This window comes from Silene latifolia, chromosome 5 (genome assembly GCF_048544455.1).
Source record: "Silene latifolia isolate original U9 population chromosome 5, ASM4854445v1, whole genome shotgun sequence".
NCBI classification, from domain to species: Eukaryota; Viridiplantae; Streptophyta; class Magnoliopsida; order Caryophyllales; family Caryophyllaceae; genus Silene; species Silene latifolia.
In genome coordinates this window covers 86,310,854-86,330,129 of record NC_133530.1, presented here as the reverse complement: position 1 = coordinate 86,330,129, position 19,276 = coordinate 86,310,854, and the positions used below count along the sequence as shown (strand labels likewise).

Sequence of the window (19,276 nt, the reverse complement as noted above, 5' to 3'; positions counted from 1 at the left end):
GAACACGAGCAAGCCTTCAGAGACCTGAAGCACTATCTCAGCAGCCCGCCACTGCTGTCAAAACCAAAGCCAGGTGAACCATTATTCCTATACCTGGCTGTCACAGAAAAGTGATGAGTCTTTGTCTGGTCGAGAGAGCAAGAAAAGGAGCAAAAGCCGTATACTACGTAAGCAAGTCTCTCTCTGCGGCAGAGACCAGTACACATCCCTTGAAAAGTTAGTACTAGCATTGGTAGTAGCATCTCGCAAACTGCGTCCCTATTTTGAGTCACACATCATACATGTTATGACAAACTACCCGCTAAAAGCTATCATGAGGAAGACTGAACTGTCAAGAAGAATGTCTAAATGGTCTGTACACCTCAGTGGATACGACATCCAATACGACCCTAGAACAGCAATCAAATCACAGGCACTGGCCGACTTCGTGTCAGACTTCAGTCCAGCCATCCATAATCTGGCAGATACCGAGATCCTCACTTTAGAAGGAAGCAAGCAGACAGAAGTCTGGCAGATGCATATCGACGGAGCCTCCAACCAAAGGGGGGCAGGTGTAGGATTAATTCTGCGATCACCACAGGGAGATCTGATAGCACAAGCTGTAAGATGTGAATTCAAGGCAACCAACAATGAAACGGAATACGAAGCCTTGATATTGGGAACGAAGCTAGCTGGAGTTAGGGTCGATACTGCTCATATTCGGTGACTCTTTGTTAATAGTCAACCACGTGAATGATGAGTTTATAGCCAGAGATTCGAAGATGATAGCATACCTAAAAGTAGCAAAGGAATTAAAACAAAAATTCGAAACTTGCAAGCTTAAACGGGTCCCCAGAGATCAGAACGTGGAAGCAGACACCCTAACAACCCTGGGGGCAACATTCAAACCAACAGAGCTGTCCAGCATTCCAATAGCGCATATGCTGGAACCTTCTATCCAGAAGGCAGACGAAATAGATAGGGGTGAACTGGAGGATCCGCAAAGCGAAAAGGAAGTCAGCGATTCTGAGAGGAAGGTGAGAGCTCTCGGTCAAAAGGCGGACGCGACGACTGTAGCCGATCCAGCAGACGACTGGCGCACACCTTACCTAGACTGGCTGCGCCATAACAAGCTACCAGATGATAAGAAGGAAGTTAGAGCTTTTAGAATAAAGTCTTCCAGATTCATACTCATTGATGATACACTATTCAGAAAATCGCTAGCAGGTCCCTACCTACGGTGCCTGGACAAGGAAGAAGAACAGACTGTGTTACATGCTCTCCACAGTGGCGAATGTGGAAACCATGCAGGGGCAGAAGTCTGGCAAATAAAGCCCTCAGACAGGGATACTATTGGCTTACAATGAAGGCAGATGCAGCAGAGTATCCACAAAAATGTGACGCCTGCCAGCGCTCACCACAAATGATTCACCAGCCAGCAGAGCCCCTACACCCTATTATTTCTCCCTGGCCATTCATGGCATGGGGCATGGACATAGTAGGCCCTCTACCACGGGCCACAGGAAACAGAACCTGGATGCTAACAATGACAGATTACTTCTCCAAGTGGATAGAGGCAGAAGCATTCACGGAAGTAAAGGACAAACAGGTCATCTCATTCATAAAACGAAACATCATCTACAGATTTGGTATCCCATCAGAAATCATATGTGACAATGGCTCACAATTCATCTCAAACGATCTTGAAGGATCTTGTGCGGTGGAACATCACCTTAAAAAGTCAGCACCCAGGACTCCAAAGTCCAATGGACAAGTGAATCCAAAGAATAAAATCATTATGGACAATCTGAGAAGGAGGTTACATGAGTTAGGAGGAAAGTGGGCAGATGAATTGCCACTAGTGTTGTGGTCAGACAGAACGACGCCAAAGATAGCAACAGGTCAAACACCCTTCAGCCTGGTGTTTGGCGCGGAAGCAGTCATTCCATCAGAAGTTTTAGTTCCCACCCACAGGTATGAAAATACGACGAGGAACCGAAAAAGTGCGAGATGACCGAAGCCGGACACTGATTGACAAGTGCGAGCAAGCGCAAAAATCCATCTGTCGCCTACAAAACGGTCGGTGGCCATGAGTTATAACAAGAACGTAAAAATCAGGCTTCTGGAGGTAGGAGACCTGGTTCTCCGAGAGGTGTTCCAGAACACCAAGAATCGAAAAACAGGCAAATTCGCCTACAAATGGGAAGGACCATACCAGGTAGAATGAGTTGTTGGCCATGGTGCATACAGACTGATGACTATGGACGGTCAAATCATTCAACGCCCATGGAACATACTTCACCTGAAGAGATATTACTTTTAATAATAAGTAGACTCTAGTTTTCAGAATAATGTACTATGAGAAGCCAAATCATTTTTAAAAGATAAAATAAAAAATTCGGTAGTAGGCATACTGTCAGTTTCACTCTTATTTCTGGTGTCTTTAGTTGTTTTTAAACTTTAAACTACTATTGGATGGTGTGGTCAGCGGCGTCCGGGACCACAATTGCTCGGTACCCCATGAGATGGCGGCAGGTACTTCACACCATTCGATAGATTTTTCTATTTTCGAGGCTTCTCTAAGTACATCACTTTGAATACTGGTATCTATGGTACTTTAAAAGGATGTCTAGCAGATCACAATCGCCAACGCGGGGTGACAAGGCACATGACACTCCAACATGCCTAACCTATTTTCTCCACAAGGAGCACCCTCGCCAGGCGGACTGTGGAACATACGAAAGGGAGCCTGGCTGACAGCTGAATATGCTTATCCAGCTACCCCTGATACCACCCCCTGGACGTAGCTCGCACTAATCGCACTTAATCAGGGCCCCAGCATGCATGCAAAAATGAACATGGAACGTAGGGATATCTGCGCTACCAGAATCCTGCAGCGTCTCCATCTGGTCCTAGAATGACGATAAACTTGCCTCAATGACGCCCCTGCTGGCATAAAACGAGACGAACACACCTTGCGTCATTAACAAGGTTAAGTAGTCCACAAACTGCGGCATACGCCTAAATCAGCCAGCCGGCTGACACGGCAGCTAGCTTGGTCTGGATCAGTCTTTTCAGGCTGACCAGGCTGGTCTAAATCAGCCCCCTGGGTTGACACGGCCACTCCTCCTTACATTGTGGCATACTCCTAAATCAGCCGTAAGGCTGACACGGCAGCTAGCTCAGTCATAACGTTATCCTTTTCAGGGTGACAAGACTCGCCTAAATCAGTCAAACAGACTGACACGACATAAACTTCCTAAAAACAGGGAGAATAAACAAACAAACGAACGACATATAAGCTAAAACCTTGCTAAACTATGACAAGGGGCATTTCAAAATATGGCCAAAATACGGTCCCAAGTTTAACCGCCACCCTGGCGGAGCAAACACAAGAACAAGTTTAAAAAACTTACAAAGTCTGCCACCTCTGGGCCAGACTGCCAAAAAAATTCATCAAAACATAAATACTTAATTATCGGTCACATTAATGACCTCCACCTCTGGCATCTCCTCTGCCTGCTGACCTCTAATTTTTGTCTTGCGTCGTCACTGAGCATCCTCGTGACCATAGCTCCCCGAGCTCGTCAAGAAACATCCGGGACATTCCAAAGATCACCCCCTGACACTGCTCAGCCAACGCAGGAGAATTCACCTCACCAACTTCAGGCATCAGCACGCTCAAATCAGGTTGGGTAGGGTAGAGCATCTCCAGCTGCTTCTCCTCTTCCTCTATGGCCTGCTGGGTGGGAGCCTCCTCGAGTGCAGCACTCATGCCACTGATCTTTCCCCGCCAGGTGGCATATGCAATGACGTTGGTGGCCAGGGAGATCAGCTCACTGATCTTCTCCTCGACCGCTTGAGAGAGTCGAAAAGGTCCGCACACCGCCGGGTTCGAGCCAGGTGATCGGCCCCCTCCTTCAACTTCTTCTTGGTGACAAGCTCGGTCTTGACTCCACCACGCACTCCTTGAGATCAACCCGTTCTTTGTGCCGGATCGCAACAGTCTCCTTGACTCCTGGTTCTTGCGCGGTAGCACGGCTGGTGGTCTGCACTATGTTGATCATCTTCCTGTTGTAGAGTGCAAACTGAAGAGTCTGGGGCATAAATAATCAGAAGTCAGCAAAAGAGTTGGAAGGCAGAATTTAAGCAAGAAGCAGATAGACAGACAGGCGGATAGAAGATGAAGAATATTTACCATGAAGGAATTATGCACATCGTTCTCAGCCATCTCCTCTGGAGTGAACTCCGAAAACGTTTCCTCAACAGGAGGAAAGAGCAGCTGATCAATCTCCGGCCAGTACGGCACCTTGTCCACATTCCCAAAGCCTTCTGGGAAATAAGCAATGATGCCCCCACTAGTAGAAGCACGAGGTTTAGCAGGAGGATTAGGCGGATGGCGAGATAACGGATTAACCTCCAGGGGCACGCGAGCAGCAGAACTAGAAACTGCAGGAGGAGTCTGAAAAGAGGCGGCAGGAGCACTCCTCTTGGAGGCAGAGGCCACATCAGGGCTGGCAGACGATCTCTTTCTTTTAGCACTTTGGAGGATGAGTTCCAGTTGATCAACTTTTGAACCTGCAAGCATATACAGTCTCAGACGGCAGAATGTATAAAACATCAGTAACAACAGCATGCAAATAGAAGTGGTTACAAAAACCTTACCAGAAGACATACTGTGGGCTGATTGAGGAGGATTGGAGGAAGAAGCGGGTGAAAAACCAGGAAGCAGGTCTGGGAACTTTCTCTCAGACTCAGAAATACTAAACAGCTTGCTGCAGGCAGGGATCTTGGCGCCGATACGGGTAAGGTCGCAGGGGCCTGCACGAAGACGATGAAGTAAGCTAGTAAGCAGCGAGATAAAACAAATCAGGTAACAGGAAAGCTACTTACTCGAAGTCAGAACCCATTTCTCAAAAATATAATCGGCAGGAGGCTGGATGGAGTCCTTCCTCACATAGAAGAAGTCCTCGAACCATTTCTCATCTCGAGATTTTGACACATGTTTAAAGGGAGCCTCTCCACGGCCTCGGAAAGAGAATTGACCCCTGCCCAAGGACCTGATGTTGTACATATAGGCCAGATCGCCCAGAGTGACAGCTTTGCCAGTACTCTGACCAGCGGCCAGAGAGTAGAGAAGAACTCTCCAAATGGCGGCAGAGACTTGTGCCATGGCGAAATTGTTGGTGAAAATGAAATCTTGGACGAGTTTAGGGAAAGGAAAACGGTGGCCATATCTAAACGGATATAAGTAGAAGCAAACCCATCCTGGACGGAAGGCATCAGCTTTCTGTCCCGGTTCAGGGATGGCAATATCCACCCCATCACCAAGACCCAGCAGGTTCTTGATCGTTGGAATGTCGGCCGGAGTTAGGACGGAGTCACAATCGTGTGGGTGTTTGAAAAGTCCCTGAGAAGGGAAAGTAGGGTCGAGATTACGGTCGGAGGGTGTTGAGGTTGACGTGGATTGTCGGGTTTTGCCCATGGTGGAAAAGAGAAAATGAAGATTAAAAAGGGAAGGGAAGACGGATTACCTGATGATGAAGATAGAGAAGGGGAACAGTGAAGCCGGCGAGGAGTGAAAAAGAAGGAAGATTGAGGGTTTAATAGAGGAGAGCTTTTGAAGTGATTTGAATGATTAAATGAAAGTGGAAGAGAGACGTTGGGGTTATAAAGAGGAGAGAGGGAGTTGGGTGCGGAGAAAGAGGAATAGGGCGGCTGGAAGTGATGGGTTGCATGGGAAGAAGTAAAAGACGGCGTAGGGTTTTTAACATTTGGTTACGTAAATTCCTTGTTCGATACTTGAAAGCGTACTTCAATCCTTGTCCCTGGTACGGTTAAGTCCTTGAAAGTCTTGATGTTTTGGTATCTCAAATGGTTGGTATAAATGGGTTTGAGATTATCCACAAACTTCTCCACAAGGGTAGCCTCATCCGGGTGTTCAACTAGTTGGGTACTAGTCTTCCTCCACCTACTTAGGAAGTCGGTGAATCCTTCTTTGTCATTTTGGGTAAGAACCTCTAAAGTGAGCATGTTAACTTGGATCTCGGCATTATCCGCATATTGCTTAGCAAACTCGATTGCGGCATCTTCCCAAGTAGCGACCTTCTTGTGTTCTAAGGAGTAGAACCATTGCTTCGGGATGGTGTCAAGAGATGAAGGAATGATCCTTAAGAACATCTCGGGTTTGATGCCTTTGATAGACATGTAATCCTTGAAGGCACGGATGTGGTTCAAAGGGTTTTCGTGCCCCTTCAATTTAGGGATATCCGTCATATTGAAGTTGGTTGGCAATTTGGAATTGACGGCCTCGTACTTGCGGTTATTCTCCCTATAAATGTCATCCCCTTTAAGGTGCATCAATTGCTCCTCTAAGTATTGGAGTCTTTTCTCGGCTATAGTTAGTCCCATGGGAGGATTTTCATCCCTGGATTAATCCGCGGAGTCACCTATTACTTCACTTTCATGAGGAGGCAACCTCCCCTCTATGGCATAGATCCGGCCCTCGATGATCTCAAGGCGATCATGGACTTGGTCTTGGGTAACTTGGATTTGGGCTAGCGCGGCTAGGATTCGATCATTACCATCTTGAAGTTGGTGGAGGTTTGTTTCGCTGGATCCAGGCATCTTGAAAACTGGATAAGAGATCGATGACGAATCAAAACACGATCGACCAATCTAACACACTTGCTAAAAGAAGAAATGTTTTGACTCGTAAAGTGGGTGTGTGCCACTTGTGTTGAGTGAGCTTTGAAGAAAGGACAAGAATTTTTAAAATGTGTATCCTAGTCAACTATAGTGTAGTTGTAGGAGTGGACTCGAAGTGAGGTTTTGAAATGGGCTTGCGACCCGGAATTTGACTCGACAAATGGACAGAGTTTCGACTTGGTTTTGCGCTAATCAAATGGCCTTTTTCGAAATTTTGATTAAAAAAGAGGATTTTGATTTTTACAAAAATCGTCATGGTTTCGTTTAGAAATGGTGATCACGTAAGGTACAAACATTTATACAAGCATTATAACGGGATGCTGAGTGCATTTAAAAGGGTTTTGGTTTAAAGGGTGGGTTGCCATACCGAACCATCAAACCCGAAGTCTGTGGAGAGGCTCGTACCAAACAAGAGTAAGGCCGATTCCTAGTCCATTTCCTCAAGTAGTGAAGGCCCTTGATACAAACAAGAGTAAGCATCATGGTATGGATGACGTCAATCGCTATCCATCCTTAGGCCTAAATAAGAATTAGGACCGTTTAGACGGGACGATTGGTCGAATGGGTTAGGTTGGGCCTAGGAAGGCCGAATAAAACGGTCTAGGAAGACCGAGTTATGAAAACCGACAATTGTCTTATACAAATTATTCCCTAACCTTGTTCAAGTTTCACCCTTGGCTACACGCAAGTGTATTATCCCCAGCGGAGTCGCCAAACTGTGGACAGCGGGGGGCCCACGGGGGCACTTGGGAGGAAGAGAACAAGCGTTTGCATTTTTGTTGGAGTCGCCACCAATTTTTATGGGAAATTTGAACCGTTCGAATACCTCGTGTCACATCAAGACACAAAGTAGTGACATGAACACTAAGAAATCGTTACTCTTAGCATTCTATGTCTAGAATGACTCTCGTGGATGCCAATGAACACGGATGTTCACAGAGATCTGGAGTAAGGGGTGAGGGTACATATTAGGAAGCTCTTTTGATCGAACACCTAATCCCGCCCGCCTCGATAGTGGCCTCTACTAATGATTAGGGACATCATCTATACTTGATATATCGTCGATTATATGCATGCAATGCAACATCCAAGTTTTAATCCTAACATGTGAAAATTAGGCTAAGTCGGTGAGACACGTAATTTAATCATACAATTAATGTCAAAGTAGGATTTAATGTTCAATTACATGTGAAAACATACAAATGATACAAAATTCAATGATAAATGCAATAGAAAAATTAAGATAATAAAAATTACAATAATTACAATGGATTAGGCGATTTATGTCGAAAATACCTTTAAAACGGATAATTTGAGAAAAACAATAAAAGAATAAAATAACGAACAAAGGTTAGGCGATAATACGGATAATAGTCAATTATACGTAAGCTAATTAAACTAGGTCAAGCAACAACGGAGTTCAGAGACAGAACTCATCCTGGAACAGGCGCTGCAGGACTGCGCCCTCTGGAAGAGGCGCAGCAGATGCTTCGTCTGTTCCAAGGGTGAGTTCTGGCTATGAAGCCGGAACTGCAAATCGTTAATGTTCGTGGGTTAATTTAATGATTGATTAATAATATATACTCGGATGGAAGTGATTAATAGGTTATTTACATATGATTAATGGTCATAAGAGCGATAAAATATGGATGAGACGGATGCAAACGAATTATGTACGTGAAGGAATGATTGATTAGTGACATGGGTGAATGAAATAAACTAAACATGATGAATTAATGACAAATTAATGACGAATACGATAAAAGACAGATGAAAATATACCAAAGGTCGAATTCCAGAAACCCGATATGAACAAATCGAATTTCTACAATCCGGATTGAGCTTAATGACGAAAACCCGCAAATATGAGATTATAAGGGATTTAAGTCGAATTTAATGATGAATTAAACGTGTTAATGATGAACAATAATATACATGTGAGATGATAAGCTTATTATGTGTCAAGAATTAACGGGAAACAAATGAAACAAATTTTGACGAACGAATTACAGAGGACGAAGGAAGAAGAAAGGAAGCAGGAACTGCGGCAGCCTCACGAAGAGGCGCAGCAGGTGCTGCGTCCCTTCGAAGAGGCGCAGCAGGTGCTGCGTCCCTTCGAAGAGGCGCAGCAGGTGCTGCGTCCTTTCTCGACAGTTTGTCTTCTGGAAATCCGCAAAAAGAGGTTTTAAAGCACGGTTTTAGAAATCGGTTTTAAGAGATGTTTTCGACATAAACCTTACATTAATGATGATACAGAAAAATAACAATAAATAAAGAAGGATTTACACCCTCAGACATACATGTTTGACGAAATGAGAATGACTAAGATATCGATTAGTGATGCTCGACGCGAATGTAAAGAAAGTGCCCTCGTAAGAGGAAAACGATTAGATTAATTAAGTTGATTATTGTGGAGTTGGTCAAATTGGTCGGTCATGCAAACGAGGCTGGTACTCAGAAGGATCCGAGCTTACGTGGTCGAATGTTCAAGCACGTAGACGCCAAAAAGTAAGAACAAAGGTCTAGAATGCAAAGGGAGAAGAGAAGGGCGGACACTCGCGTGAGAAATATGAGGAGCGAAGGCTCCTATTTATACTAATCACATGAAGGAGTTAGGGTTTCGGAGAGTCTTCAGAAGTGAATCTCGGAAAGATATGTAAAAGATACGAAAATTACGCAGAAAAGGACCTGGGAAGAGGTGCAGCAGCCACTGCGTCTCTTGGAAGAGGGCCAGCACCTGCTGCGTCTGTTCCCAAGTGGTTTCCTCATGCGGAAGAAAGATTTCTGTGTTTAAGTTATGGAAGGACAGAATAATTTGGTTTTCCTTAATATTTTATGTGAATATTACGGGAAATTGTTTACCAAAGGATGAAGATTGTGAAATATTTATAAAATATGGAATAGAAATATCCGGAACATTCCAGAACATTCTGACTCGGGATTTAACGGTTATCAGAAAATGAAGACGGTTTTAGGCCCGGACTCCAAATGTACTCTAATTACTGTCAAAACGACCGTATCGGCACGTAGATGACAACTAAGAGGTAGACATTAGTATTTGAGCAATCACTTGACGATAAACTTACGAACTGTCACAAATCGTTCCGCGCAGCAAACATGCGGCCCAATCATCACCGGGTGGTTTGCGAGAGGTGCAGAAATGAGGTATCTACACACTGCAGCTGTAGCCAACTCGTTAACTTGCTCACTACCTCGGGGATTTCCATATTCTGAAACATGAATGGCCATCTCTTCAATAAGGCGCCACCCTTGATCATCTTCAACATTCTTCGTGAATCTCCCCTTAGCTACACTATCTAGAATAGCTCTTTGGTTTCGATATAACCCGTTGTAGAACTGGGTACAAAGGAACCAACGTTTGAGACCATGGTGAGGCACAGAACGGACGAGCTTCTTGAACATCGCCCACGCCCCATCCAAATCTTCAGTAGGTATTTGCTCAAAAGAAGTAATCTGAGCTCTCAAGGCATTAGTGCGCTGCGGTGGAAAATATCGCCTGTAAAAGGCCAAAGCAAGGGAACTCTAGTCGGTTACACCGGCTGCCTCCCTATCTAGATCTCTCAACCATTCCCGGGCATCATCAGCTAAAGAAAAGGGAAAAAGAGCTCCCTTCACTTTGTCCTGTGTCACCCCAGCAGCAAGAGGAATGGTAGAGCAATACTCCGTAAATGTGACTCTATATGCCCGCATGGATCTTCTTGAGTACCCTCCCCCTTAAAGAGATTTCTCTTGACCAGCTGTATGTAAGATGGGTGGATTCCAAAGGTTCTAGAATCAGTAATGGGTAATAAGAAACCTTTTGGAAGAGAATCCACATTCGGCTCTGAATGGCTGGCTATATTCGGCATTCTGGCAAATAGAACTTATGAAGCAAAAAGATAACCTGCAAAACTAATCAAAAACTTTGCAGAAATGAGATCAGTCTCAAGGAATAAATTCCTTGAGACGAGAGACAAACTTAAATAAAGCAACAAAATTGCGCCACCCCCCCAACGGCGCGCCAAAAATTTGACAGGGCGTCGTATACCTATCAAAAATAACCAACTGGCTCTAACTAATATAGCTAGGGAAGTCGGGTCGATCTCCACAGGGAGATGGAAAAATGTCAGCTTTGTCTAAGTTCGTCACGGTAACCAAATTGGGGGGTTTTAATTGATTGATTGTTATAAACTAATGAGAGTAAGGAAAAGAATAAAGCAGAGAAAAAGGATTAAGCAGATAAAGAAAACAACTAAGACAGACGGTTCACCATGGTCATTTGGTCAAGTAATCTAGGTCTCAGGTCAATGCAAGTATGGTCTAAGGAGTAGTGAATATCTCCTTTCGGTCTCAATTCGCCATAAAGCACAAATAGCTTAGCTCTCGCCCTCACTATAACACCCTATTGTTCGCTACTAGTCTCACCCCTTCCAACCTTTCAGTCCAGGTCAAGGTTTACTATGATATAAATGCCTAACTGCGTCGACTCAATTAGACAGATACAGATAATTGCAGCAGTTAACAACAAAGACTACACCAGCATTAACCTAATAAATCGACTACTATCCCTTCATAATAATGGATCCCCTATAGTCTTAGTAGGAGGGAATTAGCTATCCATCATCATCGAATCAACAACAATAACATATAGATAATTGAAACTAAACATACTAACGAAACTAATGAGGATTGAAAAGGGCAAAGATGATAACAATAAAGGAAGGGAAGAAATAAAACAACAATTAAGATTAAGGAATTAAGAAGAAAATAATAGTACCGATCACAAATCCGAATTCGAGTAGCAAAAGGGTAGAAAGAGAGCAAAATCTAAGAAACAGTAGCAAGTGATAGAGTAAAAGTGAATGATAGAGTTCTCGCAGTCTACTCCCTCAGTCATATACGAAAAACCTCTTCTAAACCTAATCCATAACTAAATTACAAAAGCCCATACGAAAATAAGCGGAAAATCTCTATTACAGGTAAAACCACTCGATCGAGTGGAAATAAACCACTCGATTGAGCAACTAAGCGTCAAACCCCTCGATCGAGTGGAAATAAACCACTCGATCGAGTACCTCCTTGTATTGCCTACTTGATTGAATATTTGGACTGCTCGATCGAGTAACCTCAATATATAAGGCATTCGATCGAGTAGAAAATCTACTCGATCGAGCTATCTTGGTACGTTTAGGCACTAAACACCTTCCGAAACTAGCTCACGTGTCTTCAAAGTGATAGATTCCAAGCTCCGGCTCCTTGTTCTCCATGAATGCATGCAAATGGGATGAGTTAAGGCTTGATTTAGCTCCTCTTTGATTTATTCCTGCAATTTACACAAAATGAACCAAAGTAGAATATTCGGGGGTAATCGTAGCTAAATGCTACATAAATAGTACAGAAATGCGTGTAAAAATGAGGTAAAAACTTTATATAAAATACACGCATCAATAGTCACGCTTGAAGTCGGGACAATCACTGATGACATGTCCCTTACTTCGACAGTATTGGCAGCGGCCTAAGAAGGGTTTCAGGTCAGGGTTGGACAGCTGATTTTGGGAGGACTGGTACTGGGAATGAGACTGGTTGGAATGGGGTTGGGAATGATGACGAGGCTGGGCAGAATGGGGTTGATAGCGTGGAGTGGAGGGCGTGTAAAGATGGATGGAGGCGGCATGGGCAGAGGGGGTGAAAGGCGTGACAGGGGATTGATTACTCACAAGAAGCTCATGATTGATAAGCTTCTCATGTAAATCGTCAAATGTGATGGGTACGTCACGAGCACGGACGGCATCGATGACGGGTTGGTATAATTTTGGGTCGAGGCCGTCAAGTATTTGGCTTGTGACATCCTCATTGTCGACGGGTTTACCTAATTGGGCAAGGTTTGCGGCACAGGTCTTGATGGCTAACATATAATCCGTGACGGATCTGTCGCCCATGGTAATGTTTTTGAGACGGTTCTTTAATTGTAATATGTGACCACGAGAGGGGTTGGCATAGGTGGTGGCAAGAAGGGTCCAAGCCGCGTGGGATGTGGTGCAGTCAAGGATAAGTGGAGCGACGGTTTCATGTAGGGTACTGGCAAGGGCACCGAGAATTAGTTGGTCTTGTTTAAACCAGGTGTTGTAGGCAGGGTTCGGTATGGGGTCTGGATTGCGTTTGGCTTCGGTGGCTGCGGGTGTGGTTGTTTGTGATGGAGGGGACAACGAGCCGTCTAGAAAACAGAAAAGGCCGAAGCCTTGGAGAAGACGGGTGATTTGGAATCGCCAAGAGCGATAGGTTGTTGGTGTAAGTTTGGTGCAAGTAGGGAAGGATATGGAGATCAATGGTTTGGTTGGCTCGTCGGCATTTAGGATGAGGTTGTTGGAATGGTTGGCCATGGTTGCTCGAAGGAGAAGAAGGATAGAGATAATGGTTAGGATCGATGTGGGAATGATACCACATATAAGAATATGAATTGTGTTATTGAATAATAAATTAGAAAAGATTACAAGCTATTTATAATTACATTAGGAGTAGAAAACTAGGTATAAAACTAACCCTAAAGAAGAGGAAAAAGACTAGGGAAGTTAGCTAACAAAGTACATGAGAATAGGAGCAATAACAGAAGGATAAACGTACAACAAATATCCTAGATACAAGCAAACTATGATTTAGTAATATCTTCAATAGATAATACACGAGTGAATTCAAAGAGAAACAACACAAAAATGGGTTAATTGTTACATAAGGTGGCACTAAAGTCACTTGACCAATGACTTCCTATGACTACTTTAAATTGTGACGGATTTAAATGTAACTACTTTAAAATAAAAAGTAATCACTCATAAAATATTATCTATTAAACAATGTCACATTTTTTCATTAAAATAGTCACATTTAGATTTGTGACGATAAAAAGAACTTGTGAGAATTTGCATAAATTATTAACCCTTTTCTTATTTCTTTCACAGGAAAAAAAATGAATGGTGGTCCCAGTTGATGACAGAGAATTATACTTCCTCCATTCAACTCCACTCTACTTATTTCACTTTTGTACACTATTCACAAATCACAATTGTGTATTCAATTTCGATTTTCTCTCGATACGCAAGTGAAAATATATTCATGTGGGATCTTGTTTGATTCGTCTTTACGAGTACATTAAAAATATCTCACTTTTATAATTTTTGCAAATACGTAGCTAATGATATTTAGCACGTAAAATACGCGTTGGCAAACGTGAAAAAAGAAAGTAGTAGAGTGGAGTTGAATGGAGAAAGTATCACCTAGCGCTTCTAGTTGGAGATTTTGGTACGTAGAATCAAAATCTTGATCCAAAATCTTGATAATTTTGTATTTGCATTGCACTTTTCTTTGCACCTTTTAAGTTTTCACTTTTAACAGTCATTTTTTATTGGTCGAATAAATTATTGATTCTTGCTCATATAATTTGATTTCGCATAAGAGATTGATTTCTAGTGTTAGAGCATGTACATTGAAGAGTATGGTTTCATCCTCTTATTTTTTCTCTTTCATTTTATATTTTTGACACATTATACTCTCTTTCATTTATCCCACTTTCCACTATCTCCTTCCTCTTTCTCTCTTTGTGTCCACATCAAAGAGGATGCTACCTTCCTCTCCTCTTTCACCATTTAAGTATAATTTTATCTCTTATTTGGCACAAGGGCCAAGACAAGAACATTCTCTATTTATAGAGGATGTCATCCTCTTCCTCTTCAAAGAGGATGCTAAGAGTATGTACCCACATTGAAGAGGACATCCTCTTAGCACTCTCTCTCATCTAAGAGGATGATCCATCTTCTTCAATGTGGGTGCTCTTATACTCGCTCATATTCTAATTAACCCTCTCTAGTCTCTATTCATGGGCACAAGAATTAAGAAAGGGAGTATTATATGGTAAAGTATTTGTTTGGGGGTAGGAGATTGGAGAGAGGGAAGGTATTGTGTGATTAAAATAAGTATTGTTGTGGAGTAAGATGATTAAAATAAGTATTATTTTGGGGTAATGTAAAATAAGATAAAGTATGATTATTGTGGGGTATTGTTGTGGGATGGGGGTGATTAAAATAAGTATAAAAATTTGTCAAATAAGAAAATAGGGAAAGTATTGTGAATAGACGAAAAAAGAAATAGGGAGAGTTATTTTGAATAAGAGGGAGTATCTACCAAGTATTTGATTCCGCTTTGAGAGAGAATGATTTCTGGAGTTTTGTCTACCAAGTATTTGATTTAGCACAAAATCTCATTTGTGACGGCACGTATCCGTCACTTTGGAGTGACGGATACCATTTTCCCTCACAAATGACTCAAATAGAGGAGAGAGGGAAACACATGGGGGTGCCCCACCTTGTCCCCCCCTATTCGTTTTGTGAGTGGCATTATCCGTCACTTGCTCCGACCCGTCTTCAGCAATACTAATTGTTGATTTAGCTTATAGTCATTGATTTCATGTGTGATATGTACCAAGGGGTTTGATTTCACACAAAGATGATGATTGTGTGTCCAAGTATTTGATTTCTCTTAAAGATATAGCACAAATTATCCCTTATGACGGAGGGTATTCATCGCAAACTTACGACGGGTACCATATTGTCTCACAAAAAACCCATAAGGGGTGAGACAAAAGCACATGGGGTGGGTGCCCACCTTATCCCCTCTACCCATTTCCACTCACAAAATACCCGTCGCAATATCCGACCCGTCACAAGGGAGACCTACTAAAGATATAGAGGTGGTCCTTTATATTTTTATGTTGATAATGTGATTGAACATGCGTTAGTTGATAATATTCTTGATTTATACATAAGATATATTCTCTTTGTCCCGATGAAAAATAATTTGTTTTTGTTTTTCAGCTAGTCTCACTTGTGACGGACACTATTCGTCACAAGTGAGTGACGGGTCACCTCCCTCTCACATAAATGCAAGTGGAGGCAAGTGGGGCGCTCCATTTTCGCCCCACTTGCCCTCCTACTTGCATTTATATGAGAGGGAAGTGACCCTGACGGATAGTGTCCGTCAAAAGTGAGAATTTGTGTTTGTTTTGAGATATACTATTCAATAGTTATCCATTTTTATTTTTAACATGTCATAATCCACATGCAAGTGGAGTTGTATTTCATGTGGTCCTAAATCACTCATTTGTCTTACCTTGGTCTTTCTTTCAAAAATAATACATAACCATTGATCAGGACTCCGTTTTGTTATATTTAGCTTATTCTTATTTAGTTCAATCTAAGTTACATTAGGTAGAAGATTATATTAATCTTGAAATCTTTTAGAACAAATTTAAAATTAATAGCCTTAGAATTAAAAGTTTTATATTCAAAATAAATTTAATTTAAAAACGCAAAATATAGTATTAACTCAAATCTTTAAACTCAATTCCCTTGAATTAAACACGAGAGTGGCCATTCACCCATCTAATAGTCACCAAATAGCTTTGATCTCTTTTAGAATATAGTTAGTTTTGCTGAAGACGGGTCGGAGCAAGTGACGGATAGTTTTAATGGGATAATCTGGATAGTGAGCTCTTAATCTTATCAATTGAGCTAGTAATCTTGCAAACGCCAGGTTGCGAGTTGATAACAAGGATACGTGTGACCATCTAGTTGATGCATCAATTAATACCATAAAGTATCGAAATGGTCCACTTGGTGGATGTATAGGTCCACAAATATCACCTTGTATCCTTTCCAGAAATGTAAGGGATTCATTCCCTATCTTTGTAGGTGATGGTCTAATAATTAATTTGTCTTGTGAACAAGGGGCGCATGAAAATTCACTAGTTTGAAGAATTTTCTGATTCTCTAATAAATGTCCACGTGAATTTTCAATGATTTTTCGCATCATTAATGATCCGGGATGGCCAAACCGGTCATGCCAAACAATAAACTTGTTTTTATCTGTAAACTTTTCGTTTACTAGTGCATGAGATTCAACTGCACAAATTTTCATATAATACAAGCCAGAAGATAACGCTTGTTGTTTTTCCAACACACTTTTCTTGTTCAAATTTGAACGTGTGATATATAGGTATTCAACCCCATTCTCATTTGCTGTCTCAACATGAAATCCATTTCTACGGAAATCATTAAAACTCAGCAAATTTCTTTTTGACTTAGGAGAGTACAAAGCCTCCTGTATTTCAATATTTGTTCCATTAGGCAACAAAATATTAGCTCTTCCGGAGCCTTCAATTAATTTTGTACTACCAGCAATTGTACAAACATTTGTCTTTTCCTCTTTAAGACAAGTAAAATATTTCTTATTTTTAAGAATTGTGTGCGTAGTCGCACTATCCGCGAGGCATACATCTCCATGTGTAGCTCCCATAATCTTCATAAAATAAATGACATGTAATAAGATACATGCGAAAATAAATAAATGAGAGAATGTAATACTCTTAATTAAGCAAACACAGATGCCACAAAAATTTAATGTCTTGATAATATGGAACTAGTCATGTATTATGCATAATATACATGTAAAGTGATACCATCAAGTTTGATCATTAGTGCGCATGTACATACAGGAGCTTCGTATTTTTTTTTTTTTTTTGATCATATTATATATTACGTATAAAGTTACTAGTGACGTAGAATTATTAGTGCACTAATATGGTGATAACGACGCGACTTGTACGGACATAATTTTAGGGGTGTTGTACGGACATAATTATTAATAAGAAAATGAAAGTTGGAAGATTGTAACTAAATTAAAAATTTAATTATCATAAATAAGGATTAGTAGTGTCCATAAAATAAACTTAACAAACATACTTGATAATATCCGAAAACAAAAAAACGACTAGTAGCTAAATTTAATGAAAATAAATAACTTAAGTAATACAAATAAATTTAGTCCAATTTCGGGACACTTCCATTGCCAATCAAAGGGCCAATTTCTCCATTAGGATCAAAGGTCATGAAATCTGAGATGTCCAAATGCTTAAATTTGCCAGATACGAAAGGTAGATTGTTATCACCATCAGCATAATTCGTCTCAAAATTTTCATGCTCAGCAGCAAAATTTGCTTCAATATTCTTCCCTTTATTATTTTTTTGAGACTGCTTGTAAAGATCAACAAGATGTTGCGGCGTACGACAAGTATTAATCCAATGTCCTGTACTACCACAACGGTGACATGGATTTTCACCAGTTTTCTTTATCTTATCATGTGGACGATCTTTTGGTTCCCCCTTTCGGTGAGAATACGATCTTTTAAATTTTCCACCTCTACCACCACGAAAATTGTTTCGTCCTCGTCCACGTCCACGTCCAGGGCCACTACCTCTAGTGTGACCCGAATATTTATTTGTCGCATTCTCTATATGGAATGGACTTAAAAGCGTCGCATTCACTGGGAATGGATCGGTGCCGATAGGGACGGATCGGTGGTTTTTTAACAGATTTGATTATTTTGCTCACCACCAATAAGCATGAAACTAGTTCGAGTATTTTTTAAATCCTCTCGACGATATCTGCGTGAAAGCAAAGAATTGTGAACTATGAAAAGTCGATATGTTTTTTCCAACATATCTGCATCAGATATCTTTTCTCCACACAAAGTTAACTGTGAAGCGATTCTGTGCATGGCTGAGTTATACTCAATAACGGATTTGAAATCCTGTAACCTTAGGTGAATCCAGTCAAATTTTGCTTTAGGAAGAATTACTGTTGTAAGATGGTCATACCTTTCTTTCAGATTTTGCCATAAGATCAAAGGATCTTTCACAGTCAAATATTCATATTTGAGTCCCTCATGGAGGTGACGACGGAGAAAAATTAGGGCCTTGGCCTTATTTTGTTCGGATGCTGTATTCCCATCTTTAATAGCATCACCAAGGGCATAAGACTTAAGATACATCTCGACATCTAACACCCATTCAGAATAATTACTTCCAGAGATATCCAAGGCCGCAAAATCAAGTATTGTTGTGGGGTAAGATGATTAAAATAAGTATTGTTGGACCCAAGTCCCACAAGGCCACTCACAAAACGGATAGAGGAGACAAGGTGGGGCACCCCATGTACTTCCTTCTCTCCTCTATTTGGGTTATTTGTAAGAGGAAATAATATGCGTCATGTTTAGAATATACCACGTGGGTTGTGGCCTTGTGGGACTTGGGTCCAACTTTTTATCTCTTGAGGTTCACTTCGGCCCTGTTCTTTTGGACTTCAAGTCACTTAATTTAAGTTCACTTCAGATCCTATAAGTTCGATTCGATTCGATTCGAGATCCTATAAGTTGATTCGAGATCCAATAAGTTCGATTCGATTCGAGATCCTATAAGTTGATTCGATTCGAGATCTTATAAGTTGATTCGAATCCTATAAGTTGATTCGATTCGATTCGAATCCTATAAGTTGATTCGAGATCCTATACCTCACTTAATTTAAGTTAACTTCGGATCCTATAAGTTAAGTTGATTCGATTCGAGATCCTATAAGTTCGATTCGAGATCCTATAAGTTGATTCGATTCGAGATCCTATAAGTTCGATTCGATTCGAGATCCAATAAGTTGATTCGAGATCCTATAAGTTGATTCGATTCGATTCGAGATCCTATAAGTTGATTCG

At 41.5% G+C, this 19,276-nt stretch overlaps 1 protein-coding gene across 1 annotated transcript; it reads right to left on the bottom strand.

The window, feature by feature from the left end:
* Nucleotides 1–17,552: 17,552 nt before the first annotated feature.
* Nucleotides 17,553–18,562, bottom strand: LOC141655702 (uncharacterized). Its single transcript, XM_074462768.1, has 2 exons — nt 18,124–18,562; nt 17,553–18,022 (listed from the first exon to the last, which is right to left on the bottom strand). The coding sequence occupies exons 1-2, from the start codon at nt 18,560–18,562 to the stop codon at nt 17,553–17,555; spliced, it is 909 nt and encodes a 302-aa protein (XP_074318869.1).
* Between the last annotated feature and the right edge of the window lie 714 nt (nt 18,563–19,276).

What these genes read in the sequence shown, in the direction of transcription:
- LOC141655702 (XM_074462768.1), bottom strand. Translation starts at nt 18,562, where the DNA reads ATGTATCTTAAGTCTTATGCCCTTGGTGATGCTATTAAAGATGGGAAT. An exon ending in TAGTTTCATGCTTATTGGTG is followed by an intron (nt 18,023 to 18,123) that starts GTGAGCAAAATA and finishes CATTCCATATAG; the next exon opens with AGAATGCGACAAATAAATAT.